Source organism: Microtus pennsylvanicus, chromosome 2 (assembly GCF_037038515.1).
Source record: "Microtus pennsylvanicus isolate mMicPen1 chromosome 2, mMicPen1.hap1, whole genome shotgun sequence".
Classification (NCBI taxonomy): Eukaryota; Metazoa; Chordata; class Mammalia; order Rodentia; family Cricetidae; genus Microtus; species Microtus pennsylvanicus.
Window position 1 is genome coordinate 136,177,584 of NC_134580.1, and position 15,330 is coordinate 136,192,913.

Genomic DNA, 15,330 nt, shown 5'->3' on the forward strand with positions numbered 1-15,330 from the left:
GGCAGCACACACAGTAAAGCAGTGCAGTGATGTCCAGCCCCACCTACCACTGGTTCCAAGCAGCACATACATTTTAGGGAACTAGTCACGGGGAGCATGTCCCCATATACTTAATCTTAAATACAACAGCCCAAACAAAACAAGTAGAACCTCAGTTCCTTTTTCTTCTAAGACATTCTGTAAGCACTACGTTGCTATTGCTTTTTCACTTTATCATCTCTATGAAGTCTAATGCCATTTGAGGGATTCTTTAGAAAAACAAAACCCACAAAACTTCTCCTTTTCTATTTAGAAATAACCATCCCACAAAACTTTAACTCGTCAAATGTTGTCAACTCAATATGGCTGCTTTCCTGCTAGCACAGTTGTCTAACAGCCCCCAGTTCTAGCTTATAGCCTGGGAGGTGACTTTTGCTTTGACAGTAGACACTCTAACTTATGAAGACCAGGATGCTACAAGCCAATGCCTGCCTAGAGTGAATGTCAATGAGAAACTCAAGGGGGCCGACCAGCATGGTCTAATTCTGAATGACGTTCCAGTTCAGATACACTGCTGTGGATAGCAAAGGAAATGGTACTTTCAAATGTTAGACTCAAGTCTTAGTGAAGATGAGTCACTTAAAAGAAATTCCACACTAGCTCAGAATTGAGAAATAGATGGTTATTTATTTAGGGGTAAACTCAAAAATCAGAATCCTCTTCTGGAACAGAGATTATTCAAATGTTAGACTCAAGTCCTAGTGAAGATGGGTTGCTTAAAAGAAATCCCACACTAGCTCAGAACTGAGAAATAGATGGTTATTATTTAGGGGTAAACTCAAAAATCAGAATACTCTTCTGGAACAGAGATTAGAAAACTGAAATCCGCAACCAGAACAGAGGGAGAGGCCAGGAAAAGAGGCTCTGCATCAGCATATATAAGAAGCCACGCCCCAGTAGGTGGGTAAGCACTAGCTGTAAGACTTCCCACACCACCTCCCCCTTTTGTTTAAATAAGAGAGTTCAAAGCCTAGGACAAAATTATATACAATAAGAACAAATATATTTAATAATTATCCTATCTTTACTAGTTTAAGTCTTGTATAATAAATAACTTGGCCAAGTTATAAGAGGAAAGTAACTACAATTATCTCGTCTTTAACCCCATCAAAGATCCGAGAAGGGAAATAATATTACTTGAGTAAACAGGAAGTGCAATCAAGCAACTTCCAAAATGTGCAAGAAATGATAGAAACAATTGGCTATGTGGGCAATCCCCCAAAGTATCATTTGCAACATTGAAGCAACCAACTTTGGCTAAAGCCTAGAATAATTGACAGACCATTTTCAAAGGCAGAAAATTTTTTAAAACTGTCTCATCCTGTCTTGGCAAGATTTGACAGTCCTGCTCATCCATTTTCCGATACTATGTATTTTGTCAGTGCTTGAGACATGGGCATTTCTTTGCCCAAAGGCCAGTTTTGCCAAGTGGAGTGTCTTTGGTGCTCACCATTCTCTCAGGAGCAGATCCGTGCTGCCAGGAGCAATTGTGTCTCACTTCAACAGAACCCTAACTTATTTAAATGTCGTATTTTATAGTTTTTTGAAGTGGTTGAAGATTAACTATCTATGTAGAATATAATGTCTATGTATCTAAAGAACCAGATTAGTCTAACCATAAACATGACAAACATAGATAACTACTGATCTATAATCCTTAATACCTATATAACTTAAAGACTAAGACTTCATATTAGAATATCATACAATAAACAATTGTGCAACAAATGAGAACAATGACCTCAAAATGTACACAATGTCTAAGTATCTTGATCAGAGGTAGAAATGTACATTGCAATATGATAAATATATATCAATATCATACATTAATTAATATAATTTAACTTTGAATCAATATACAAGAATCTATACCACTGTAACTGCCTATAAATAATAACTCACAAGTATTTACTCTATTACTCACTATTATTATTAGTGTGAGTAAGCTCACACTAATCTATTATCCCATCCTCAACGCAGAAAAGAACATCCCCACCAGTGTCAAGGGCACTCTGCATTAAGAACTGAGTTAGACACTGGATGGTGGTGGCACATGCCTTTAATCCCCGCACTCAGGAGGCAGAATCTCTGTTGAGTTTAAGGTCAGACTGGTCTACAAGAGCTAGTTCCAGGACAGGCTCCAAAGCAATGAGTTAGATGGGCAACTCCTTGTTTCCATGTTTGGAAACTTCCCTTATTATTCTGGTATATACTATACCTCTGACTTTGCCAGCAATGAGAAGCAGGACGTCCAGTATATACTAGCCTGTCACTCTGAGTACTACATCCCAAAACAGGTCTCTTACCTTACCTAGCCTGACTCATAACTTAATTTTCCACATCAATTGCCTCTGAAGACTGATATGCTACTTTATGAGAAGCAAACACACTTAACTTCTGAGAACTTAATGTAACTATCGGACTTGGGAAATAGCCTGTGAGTGGTCTATGTGCTCACCCACCAAGACAGTACAAGTGCAGCTCGGGTCTGTGTGTAAGGACAGTAAGCTGGGGACAGACACGGAGGAGCACTGAGTGAATGCCAAGACTTGTCCAGACCCCATAACCTCAAGCAGGTCCCCAGTCACAGCTGTACCTGACTGTCTGTAGACTCGGTGGGCTCCTCAGGACTCCGCAGGGTTGAGTTCGGCAAACTCTGATCCAGCTCTAAACTCTCCACAGTGGTTTCATTTTTCCTTTTTCCTTTCTTCTTTCTCTCCACTGGAGTTGGTCCTTGCTCCTTGCTATAAGACATTCAGAATTAAAACTGTTAGGAAGTTTTGAAAACACATGATTAAAGTTATGAAATCATACCCTGGAATTCTAGTACCAATGTGGACTTTAATGGAGAATCTGTACTTATTGTGCCAGAAATGTGCAGACACATGGGAGAAACATCTACATGGGCTGAGACAGAAATCACTTCATTCACCCCGTGATGACTGCCATGGTATGACTAATGTTAAAGGACAGAATATGAAGTTCCCTAAATCCTCACTTCGAACTTAAGCCAACATCATTCGTTAGTAAGTCTGATGGCTTCACAGACATTAAGAATCATCAAATTACAATATCCCTAAGGTACATGGGAAGAGCGACCTTCTTAATAGGTCATCCTCTTCTTTCTTTAGATTATGTTTTCATGTAACGGGCCAGAATGGGCACTGGGGACTAAAACAAGCACTGCCCTTGCTGTTTTGAGTGCTGTAGAGTTACCCTACACTCACATGAAAGAAAATGCTCCCCATAAGGAGCGGCACTACTAGGAGGTGTGGCTTTGTCGGAGGAAGTGTGTCACTGTGGGTGTGGGCTTTGAGGTCCCCTATGCTCAAGCTACACCCAGTGTCATAGTTCACTTCCTACTGCCTGCAGATCAAGACGTAGAACTTCCAGCTCCTTCTCCAGCACCATGTCTGCCTGCATGTGGCCATGGCCCACCATGATGACAATAGACTGAACCTCTGAACTGTAAGTCACCCCAATTATTTATATATATAATTTATAAGAGATGCCATGTTCATGTGTCTCTTCACAGCAATAGAAACCCTAACTAAGACACACAGCCCAAGGTGTTATATGGAAGATTCCTGAGAGGTAGGCAGAATATCCTGTAAGAACCCACCAAAACCCTGACCTTCCTATATGGTAAATTCTTACATTCGACAGACATGTTGGCAATGGTTAAGTACTAAAACTCTGCTATCTCACCTGAGTCAGTCATTATGACACCACGCTTAGAACTCATGTTCTCACATAATACCCAGATCCTCTGCAGATGGCTCAATAAACATTTACTATATAGACATTTTATACACCTCTGATCTCTTTTATCCTTCCTACAGGATCTTATTAGGTTCTGTATTCCTCTGAGTAGTCTTATATCTTATGCCACACAGAAAGCATTCAATTAATATTTAAGCAAGTCTTTAAAAATTTAAGGAATGGATAGATGGCTTCATTAATGGATGGATTGTTTGTGGGGATAAAGAGATGGCTCAGCAGTTAAGAGCACTAGGGGCTTTTCCAGAGGACCCAGGCTTGGTTCCTAGCACCCACAGCGAGGCTCACAACTGTCTGTAACTTCAGTTCTAGGGGACCCGACACCTTTTGCTGGCCTCAAAGGCACTGCATGCGAGTGGTGCACAGACAGTGCAGGTAAAACACCTATATACATAATGACTTTAAAATGATTATTTATAGTTGGGTATATCTGGGAAAGTTTACTTGAACAAAGATACACATCAAATTCTGAAAGAAATTCAAGAAAAAACCAGTAAGAATAACTAAGAATGACTGCAGATGTATATACATAGACTGAAGTATTGAAGGCCCAACTCTTAAGTCCTCTACGTGGATTATCTCCTTTAAACCCTACCAACTATCAGGCAGAAACAGTTTATTCTCATTTTATTGTGAGAAGTAAGAAGTATACTGAGGCTAAGTGGAATTTCCAGAGCTCCGAGGCTAGAAAGCAGTGGAGATGGAGTTTGAAGCCAGGAAGAACTGTACATTCTTGGGAGTCATCAGGCGTTCTTGGGTACTAAAGAGCTGTGTGGCTGGATGACAGTGCAAGGGGGATTCAGTCTGAGATATAGTTTGAGGATTCAGTCTAAGTATGCAGTCTGAAGTTTTGTAGAGACTGCAGTCAGTCTGAGGATTTATAGAGACAAGATCACCCCTTTAGTCTGAGGTAGAGGTAAGAACTAGTGGCTGGCTGCTCTGCTTCTCTGATCCCTCTGCTTTCACTCCCCAATATCTGACTCTGGGTTTTATTACTAACTAATTCTAACAATTGGAATTCATGCCACAATTATTCTCTGCCTTATTCCCTTAAGACACTGTTACTAAACATGAACTCCACCATGTTTTTTGCTTTGTTTTCTGCTGGGCTGGCTGTTTAACAAGCTCCCAGAATCCACCTGTCTCCCCCAATAGAGGGATAACAAGCCAAGAAGCCACTCCCAGTTTCCACAAGCATGTTAGGCATTTGAATTCAAGTCTTCATTCCTGCACAGCAAGTACACTTACCCACTAGGTCAGCTTCCCAGTCCCCAAATAACTTTTAAAAATTTAGTAATTCTACCGTGTGTCTCTGTGTGTGTGCCTACTGCATGTGTGTACATGTACCAAGGTTGAAGTATGGATGCCAGAGAACAGCTTGTGGAAACTGGTTTCCTCCTTTTACCATGTGGGCCAGTGATCTAAAGCATGTTATCAAGTTTGGTAGCAAGTGCCTTTACCTGCTAAGTCATCTTGCCAGGCCCCCAAACAACTTAAAATAAATAGCTATTGCATGGATGAAATGGTGTGAAGGAGATTAGGAGATTGTGTACTCAATACTGGTCCCCAGATAGGAAAGATACAACCAAGACTATGCTATGATAGTCTATTCCTTCTCTAACTGACTGGTCCACAGATGACAACCAGGACAACTTGGAAGTTCTTCCTTGAAAAGGATATAATCCGGGGCTGTGAGCATCTACATACAAACACATAAATACAGTAAAATAAATCTTATAAAAAATTCGGAGAGGAGTGGGTAAGTAAATTAATGTCTTTTCCTCTGCAACATAAAGTTGTAGTAGCCATAACTCTAACCAGGGACATGTAGAAAGCAACCAGAGACAAAAAGCCTTGGAATTCTCAATCAAACCTTCTGATTCTGTAAGCCAGCACACTCCTAATGATCAGCGTTTAACTTATGCTAATTTAAACTGGATCTGCACTGCGTGTGACCAAGAGCTCTGAATAATACAAAGTCCTCACGTTCCCTGTTTAACAGCTCTGGAGGAGGAGCAAAGCAACCTTACTTCTACTGTCTTCCATTTTTAGCTTCCAATTCAAAGAAAGAAAGGAAGGAAGGAAGGAAGGAAGGAAGGAAGGAAGGAAGGAAGGAAGGAAGGAAGGAAGGAAGGAAGGAAAGAAAATCACTAACATGTAGGGCAAGGGGGGGAGGAACACTATTTGGGGCAACAAAATGAAATGATTTTATAATAAAACATGGGTCTACTGTAAGAACACCCCCACTACGTACTTACAACACACAAGGAATTACCAACATACCAACTATATCAAATTCTAACCCTGTCTCTCTTGTATTCTACATGGCTTCATGAAGTAAGATTGCTGGGAACCTTTACTTGCTGTCGTTTATATCAGATGGCTTTCCAAACAGAAACAAACCACAATATCAAGCACTCAACGGACAGGATTTCTTAGACTTCTCCCCCACCCCACCTCAGCGCCCAGGTCTTGATAAGAAGCATGTGTTAAAAAGTTAGTGCTGCATCTGGAAATGAGAAGACACATGACATGTAATTACAGGTCTTACTACTCTGTGCCTGCAGATCTGAAACACTGAGTGTTTCTATAAAAACACATTATTACAAAGTAGTTCTTCACCCCATTTTAAGAATTAATACCTTTACAGGGTGAGAATTACAACAGGCAAGAATGAATTACGATCATGATACTTAGAACAGTTCCTAACCCCAGTCACAGCATCCACTGACAAGCAGAGGCTGAGGACTCAAGTGTGGGACCACTATTCCACTGGAGAAACAGCTCCTAAGAGAAGAGTTTCAGCCCAGCATCCCTGCAGGTTTTTATACTCCCGGCAGCTTGCTCCTAAAACACAGATACTACCATGAAAAGGCTCATTTGCACATTTCATTCAACTTTCATAGTACCCAATTTAATTCCATCTATAAATAGAGAACAGATTTGGCACAGAAAATAAGGACACTGGTTAAAAGGCACTTGTTTTGGTACAGATGCAATCTGCTGTAGACAAAATGGAGCCAGATCTACGCTGCCTTGGAGGCTTTCACTGCTAAATCTGCAGCATCGAAACAAAGGCCAACATACGTTGGTGACAATAAAAACTGAAAAAGAACCACAACTTCTAAGATGAAGATGTAGTGTTTTACCAATTAAAAGCAACTAAAGATACAAATTTACACAGTTTAGGAGGGTTTCAAATGCACAGTGCAAGCAGTTCCATGCACCACATCCTATTCCCCAAACTGGTTTTGACAACAACCTAACTAATATATCCACACATCTAGCCAGACATTCTTGAAGGCTTAAGTAATGGATACTGAACCCTGGTAAGAAAGTCACTGAATTCAGATCTTTATATAACTCCATTATTCTTGTCTGTACTTAACATATTTTTTTAAATTTAATTTGGGAACTTTTTTTTTTTTAAAGTCGTGTCTTACTATGCAAAGCAGGCTGGCGTGGAACTGGTAATCCTCCTGCCTTCACCTCCCAAGTGCTGGGATTATAAGTATAAAAGTCAAATGTCTAAATTCAGACAATGTTGTTCAAATTTTCATAAATTGTTTTCTGAGCATTTCTTATTTATAAACCATTCGGAGCTGGGTTCCGCTGTTTTGTTTAGGGTATATGTATATACATTGCTGAGATATCAACAAATGTATTCCACTATTGCATTCCAACTTTTATTCAACTGGGTGATCTCCCACTTAATCTGAGGCTCACTGATTAGGTTAGGAGGGCTGCTCAGTAAGTTCCAGGGATCCGTCTATGCTCAACCCTCAATGCTGGGCTCACAGATATGAACCATCACATTCAGTTTTTTATGTTGGTACTGAAGATCTGATGCTAGGTCCTTAGGATAGTAGGCACCTGACCGGCTAAGTTGTTTCCCAGCCTAAATCATCCTTGTCTTTTAGATAACACACCTCTCCTTGATCTGAAAGTACTAAATTTAGAGTTTTGATGATACAGGAATACGGCCTCAGACCTCCATACCTACTAGCATGACTAGAATGACCATCCCTTGCCCTATTTTCAGGGTACAGGCAGGAAAAGGTAAAGAAGCTGTGGCTCCTCTGCTCCATTCTTGTGGAGCAGAGCTAATGTCAGTAATGCTAACTCTTTCCTCCACTCCTCCCAAGGGTTACCAGGCCCCCATGAGAGAGAGGCACTTCCACTTCAGCTGCAAAGGCAGGCCCTGCATGTGAGCTAAGCTGGGACTCCCCCACAGCCATTTATGCACTAGGAAAAGAAGATAGTACTGGCCTTTCTTGTTGAGAAATGTAGGAGCATCTCTCATCTTTGAAGAATGTATTCCCCTTTGTTCTCCCAATAGTTAGAATGGGCCGTGAGAAGAGAAACTAAAGTGTGTTTGGTCTACCATCCTAACGAAGTCCCCAAAGAACAATTGTTTAAATGTCTTGCTCTTTTATATTTAAGTCTTCTCTCATCTACTAATTCCTTTAATACCTGGCTCAATACTCACTTCTTCCAAGGGACTTCCTAGGCCAGAACTGAAACACTCTTAATCTTGTAAATCTTTCCAACTCATTTGTATATAATTGTATCAGGTACTTTCATTTATTGATATTTCTGTCTGAAGAGTGAGGCCATCTCTGATTCACAGAGATTTTCAGCAACAAAGACACACGATACTTCTGTAATACCTTCTTTTCTCTTACTCATTAATAATAATACTCCCAATAAAAATGTCTATAAACAAATCAAGCCACAGCAGGCACTAAAACTACAGTGGAGTAATAGTTAAACGGGCATTTATTAAGCAATACATATATTATCTATTTCCTTAGAGATTTGATCTTACACCTGTAAGAATGGCTAAGATCAAAAACACCAATGATAGCTTATGCTGGAGAGGATGTGGAGTAAGAGGAACACTCCTTCATAGTTGGTGGTGGGAATGCAAACTTGTACAACCACTCTAGAAATTAGTATGGCAGTTTCTCAGAAAATTGGGAATCAACCTACCTCAAGACCCAGCAATACCACTCTTGGGCATATACCCAAAGGCTGCTCAATCATACTAGAAGGACATATGTTCAACTATATTCACGGCAGCATTATTTGTAATAGCCAGAACATGGAAACAACCTAGATGCTCCTCGGCCGAAGAGTAGATAAAGAAAATGTGGTACATTTACGCATTTCTTGCACCTTTTGGAAGCTGCTTGATTGCATTTTCTAGAGCACTACAGCAGTAAAAAAAACAACGACATCTTGAAATGTGCATGCAAATGGATGGAACTAGAAAAAACATCCTGAGTGAGGTAACCCAGACCCAGAAAGATGAGCATGCTATGTACTCATGCATAAGTGGATACTAGCTGTAACGCAAAGGATAATGAGACTATAGTCCACGATCCCAGAGAAGCTAAGTAACAAGGGGAACCCTAGAGAAACATATTATAGATCCCCCTGGCAAGGGAAAATAGACAAGATCTCCTGAGAAAATTGGGAGTACAGAGGTGGCAAAAGAGAAGGAGAAGGGTACAACTTGAGGGAATGGGATAGTCAAGCTGGGGAAAGGACAGATATAGAGAGTAAGAAAAGAGATATATTGATTGAGGGAGCCATTATGAGGCTAGCAAGAAACCTGGCACTATAGAAATTCCCAGAAATCCACAAGGATGACCCCAGCTAAGACCCTAAGCAATAGAGGAGAGGGTGACCATCTTGAATGCCACCATAGAACTTTCATTCAGCAACTCATGGAAAAAGAGGCAGAGACCCACAGTGGAGCGCTGAGTTGAGCTCCCAAAGTCCAGTTGAAGAGTGGGAGGAGTGATAATATGAACAAAGAGATTAAGACCATGATGGGGACACCCACTGAAACAGCTTACCTGAGCCAATGGGAGCTCACCAACTCTAGCTAGACAAGAGAAGGAAACAGCAAAGGACCAAACTAGCACCTCTGAATGTGGGTGACAGTTGTATGGCTGGGGCAGACTGTGGGGCCACTGGCAATAGGATCAGGATTTATCCCTACTACTTGTACTAGCTTTTTGGTACCCATTCTATTTGGAGGGATACCTTGCTCAGTCTAGATATAGTAGGGAGGGTCTTGGTCCTTCCTCAAAGCAATGTGCCTTACCCTCTGAGGAGTGGAAGGAGAGTGGAGGGGAGAGGGAGTGGAGGAGAAGGCGAAAGGGGAGGAACTGGGAACTAGAATTAGTATGTAAAATAAAAAGGGTTTTTTTTTTAAATAAAATAAAAAAATTTTCAGAAATATCCTACTGATGACTCAGAGACTATCTGCAATTGTACCAGACAGTAATCTTGAAAAATAACTATCATTTTAGTTTTTACAGGAGCTCATAGAAATAACATTGCCCCCATGACAGCTGGAAGTAATTCTAGAAAACGACATCCCTTGTCCCAACAAAGTTTGTCCTCAGGGTTAGAGATACCTATTTGGGGTTGGTTATAAGTGGTATAGGGTTGGGGGTGGAAATGAAGTAGGCTCAGAAATCCTTTAAAAAATAAAAGGGATTGGATGGGATGGGATAATAGGTAGATTAGTGTATTACTTGTGAGTTATTATTTATAGACAATTTACACTGGTATAGATCTTTGTATACTGATACAAATTCAAATTATATTTGTTATATTGAATATGCTCCTATCTCTATTTACAACATTTGTGCACCTATGCAAAGTTATTTTGTCATATAGTATGCATGCATGTTTCTACATCTGCTTAAGATATTTTGTATACTGATATAATTTTAGGATATATTTATCATACTGCAGTATACATTTCTACCTCTGATCAAGATTATATGTGTGTGTGTGTATAGTTTACATTTCGAGGTCACTGTCCTCATTTGCTGAACATTTGTTTAAATACTGTTTAATTTGTTAATATGAAGCCATATTAAGTTATATAGGTATTAAGAATTATAGGAAAATAGTTACCCATGTGTATCATACTTACAGTTAGACTAGTCAGTTTCTATACATGCATAAAGATTCTATTTCGTATAGATAAGTAATCTTTAAATACTTCAAAGAACTGTATAACATGGCATTTAAATAACTTAGGATTCTGTTGACATGAGACACAATTGCTCCTGGCAGCATTGATCTATTCCTAAGAGAATGTTGGGCACTGAAGACACTCCAGTTGGAGCTTGTTTTCATTTGGGCAAAGCTGGCCTTTGGACAAAGAACTGCTTCTACCCTGACTACAGACAAAATGCATGATGTCCAGACTGGACAAGTAAAAACAACTGCTAAACCTTACAAAGACAGGGTAAGACAGTTCTCCAAATGACACTTTGGGATGGCTCAGGCGGCTGTCTCTGTCATTTCTGCACCTTTTGGAAGTTTCTTGATTGCATTTCCTGTTTACTCAGGTAATCTTATCTCCCTTCTCAGGTCTTTAATGGGGTTGAAGATTAGATATTCATAACTACTTTCCACACATGACTTAGTCAAGCCATTTTTAATATAAGATTTAGACTCTTTAGGATAGGATAACTATTAAAACATTTAGCATATGTTTCTTGTTTGATGTTGTTCATGCTGGTTGTAATTCTAATTTTTAATGTATGTTTTTGCCTCTTTTCCCTGAAAAATATTTGATATTTGTTCTTACTGTATATACTTATGTATTAGGGTTAGAACTTTCTTATTTGGACAAAAGGAGGAGGTGTTGTGGGAACTCTTTCAGCCAGTAACCTTTAAGATACCTGCCCATTTTGGGTGTGGTCTCATGTACTGTAAGTGCAGATGAAAAGCGTGCACGACCCTCTTTTTTCTGCTGGATTCAGTCCCAGTTCCCAGTGCACGCAGAGGACTGCAGATCGCTACCTTTTATTATGAGTTTATTCCCAAATAAATAAACCTTTGTTATACTCAAAAAAAAAAAAAAAAAAGAAGCAGCAGCAGCAAGGAAAAGAAATGGCGTCCTGTTTTAAGTTGAGAAGAAATGTAGGGCATGTAGGATCATGCTTTCCTTCTCACTTTTCTTTGAAGTATTTCTAATGAGCAGATCATTTCTCATCATCTTCATTAAGACCATGTCATATGTAAATTATATTTCTAGCATTAAAGGAAATGATGCATATTTGTGTGATATTGACTATATAAGATATTGGACTGAATACTTACGTTATAGTTTGAATAAAATCTCATGAATTAAAAAAAATGACTGCCAAACTTTGTCAAGACAAGGTAGGACAGTTCTTCAGAATTCCCTGCTTCACAGGAAAGTCTATCAGATATGCTAGGCCTATAGGCCAGAGTTGGATGCCCTAACATTTCAGAGAAACTTTGGGTGACTGTCCAGTCAGCCTGATGCCCCTGTCATTAGGTAACATTTTATCCTCCTGGGGTCTTTGATGGAGTTGAAGACTAAATAGCTATAATTACAGTTTTTCTTAGTTATGATAAAAAGGTAAATTAGATATAAAATTTTAGACTCACCAAAATAAGATAGATAATAGTGTATTTTTCTCTAATTTGTCAAATACAAGTGGATTGAATATGGTAACTGTAATTCTTACATAATAACTGTTTTGTTATATATAATCTTATTATGTTAAAGTAAAAACCTTCCTTTTTAATTTGACAAAAAGGTGGAATGTTGTGGAATAATTTTTTTGTACACTTAAGATTTGTCATTGTGATTGGTTTAATAAAGAAGCTGGCTGGTCAAGAGCTGAATAGGATAAACTTAGGTGGGAGAGCTAAACTGAAAATGCTGGGTGAAAGAAGAGCAGAGTCTGGAGTCTCCAGCCAGATGCAGAGAGAGCAGGAAATGAATGTGCCATGCTAATAAAGGTACCGTCACCTGGCAGAGCATAAATAAATAAGGAAAATGGGTTACTTTAAAATATAAGTGCTAGCTAATAATAAGTCTGAGCCATTGGCTGAGCATTTATAAATAATATTAAGTCTCTGTGGCAATTTGGAAGCAGCTGCTGGGATGAGGAGTGGGCTGTCAGGACAGGAAAACTTTTGACTACATACTGTTTAGGTCCAGGACATGTTTTGTAGCACAAATTCTAATTGTTCATAATAATAATAAAATAATATCTGGAGTCAGGTATTAGGGGATGAAATCTGAGAAATAAGAGAAGCAGTACAGATAGTAAGTCATTAGAGAGACTTTTTACTTCTACCAATGCTCAGATTGAAGGGGAAATCCTGTCCTCAGATTGTCTCCTCAAACTGCTACTGTCTCCACCATACCTTAGACTGCATCTGAGTTTCTGTCTCCTCCTGCTTTATATTCCATTCTTCGCATAGCCATATCATTCCTCTCTCCACCTCCCTAGTGCTGGGATTAAAGGCATGTGATCCCAAGTGCTAGAATCACCTTTGTGTGAGCTCTGTTTCTCCTTTAGACTGGACCAATTTCGCCTGGCCCAGGGTGGCCTTGAACTAACAGAGGTCCGTCTGTCTGCCTCTGTCTCCTGATTCCTGGGATTAAAGGTGTGTGCCACCACTCCCTGACCTCTAGTGGCTTAGCTCTGCAATCTGATCTTCAGCAGCTTAGCTCTGCAATCTGATCTTCAGCGAAGCTTTACTTGTTAAAACACAAACAAAATATCACTACAGCGTTCAACTGTCTGCTGCTTGCTGCCTCTCAAAGGAAATGGAATCATAAAAAAAAAAAAGTTGGAGCCATTTTAGTCCTTGAAAGAATACCAATGAGATGCTGCAGAAAAGGAGCCAATCCCTACAAATTTTCCTGACAAGGGATCTTCAACTTTCATTCTTGACCTTAGTCACGGGAACCTAAGAGTTGACACTGAAGTTCATCAGTCTGTCCTGGACAAGTCACTTATCTTTTATTATTATTTCTTAAACATTTTTATTTTAAATAAATATTTTTTAAATCATGTGAATGTGTTCAGGTACACAGGCACCCAAAGATGAAAGAATAGGGAAATCAGCTCCCCTGGAGCTGGAGTTACAAACACGAGCTGCCTGACATGACTGCTAGGAATTGCTCCCAGCAAGAGGAGCATGGGTTTTTAACCTCTGAGCCATCTCTTTATTTTAGAACTCCTATTTTTAATTAGAAAGCAGAAACACCACCAAATATTGACAAGTTCATAAGGTATCTAACAAAACATCTTATTTTCAGGGGAAGGGTTCTTGAATGCAATCAAATTAAATATGTAGAATATTCTGCTTGTATCTGACAAATTTCTTTGCTCCTAGGGAAACAAGGGACAGAAAAGCATGGTGATCCGGAGAAGCAAGCCATACATACACCAAAACCAAAGTTAATAGTTATTAAGAGGGCCGTTGCAGAAAAAAGTATGTAAGACAAAAAATTGGGAGGCCTGAGTTTACAATATATATTGGGAATGAGTTCAGAAAAATCATTTCTCTGTGGTTCTTTACTTCCCAGAATACAGTATGATAGGGCTGAACTAGATCCCTTTCAGTATGCTGAGATCTAAAGCCCATAATTTTTAATGACAATGAAGGAAGGATCCAGTCAGAGGGCCATATAAGCACACTTTGCATTCAGACCTAGAGAACGAAAAGGACTAGGGATACTTGCAGGAAAAAAAGTCATTATGGTTGGGAGAAACAGCAAAAGCAATCTACAAGAAAAACAATTACCTCAAGGGTTTATGAAAGTGATCTAGCTGGGAAGTTTGCTGCTAGAATTAAGGGAAGAAGAAGCCAGACCTCCAAATTCTTGAGTAAGGGGGAAAGGTTTGCTCTGAAGGCAACTGTAACAACCAGAAGTTCCCATGCAAATATAAACTAAAGAAGAAATCCCCTTTTCTTATGCCTATATTTTCACAGGGAAAATATGCTTTACTCTTCAAAAGAGTGCAATGCTGGAGACATTTCTCTAACTGGGGACCCACCTGAGGTAAGACTCAGAAATGGGGAGGATTCCTGGTTCAGTGCTGCCATCTCTTCTCTGCCTACAGTTATAGGAATGCGTAACCAACAAGAAGTCTGATTTCAGCCACAAGGCGATGTGAGTTATTTGGCCCAGTTATCAATAATAAAACTGACCACTGGACCTCTTTTGCTGGCCACTTCTCAGCTGATTTAGAATCAAGACAGAGAAAAAGGGTTTAACACTGACATGACTGACAACATAAAAAAGGCAATGCTAATGTTTCAGAAAGACTGGTTGGGTTGTAGTAAAGAGGAGGAAAGACCAAAAGTCAATAAGCTGGGGGCCATGCTCCTGTAGTAACCCAGGCAACCAGTGAATCATCAAGTATTACCCAGGGTTTGAAATCAATAACTGTTCAAATAAAACAAATACTGAGCCAATTTACAAGAACAAATTACACACATACATACACACACGCACGCACGCAATTGAGACTTAATTACTAACATTTTAAAAAATCAATTAATATCCTTTCATAACTAAAAACTGGTTATGTTGACTGATGCAATAATTAATTAAAGGAACCAAAATATTTTTACAAAGATACAGAGGAAAAGAAATCAAAGGCTAAACAGTTCAAAACCCTATTTGGGCTACACAGAAGAGTA

At 39.4% G+C, this 15,330-nt stretch overlaps 1 protein-coding gene across 3 annotated transcripts in view; it reads right to left on the reverse strand.

Moving 5' to 3' along the window:
* Window positions 1-15,330, reverse strand: part of Chd6 (chromodomain helicase DNA binding protein 6) — a 159,166-nt gene that overhangs the window by 95,588 nt on the left and 48,248 nt on the right. For all 3 annotated transcript variants that reach the window (XM_075962929.1, XM_075962931.1, XM_075962932.1), the window contains exon 4: window positions 2,636-2,783. In XM_075962929.1, coding sequence (XP_075819044.1) covers window positions 2,636-2,783 — 148 coding nt within the window. The remainder of the gene's footprint in view (window positions 1-2,635; window positions 2,784-15,330) is intronic.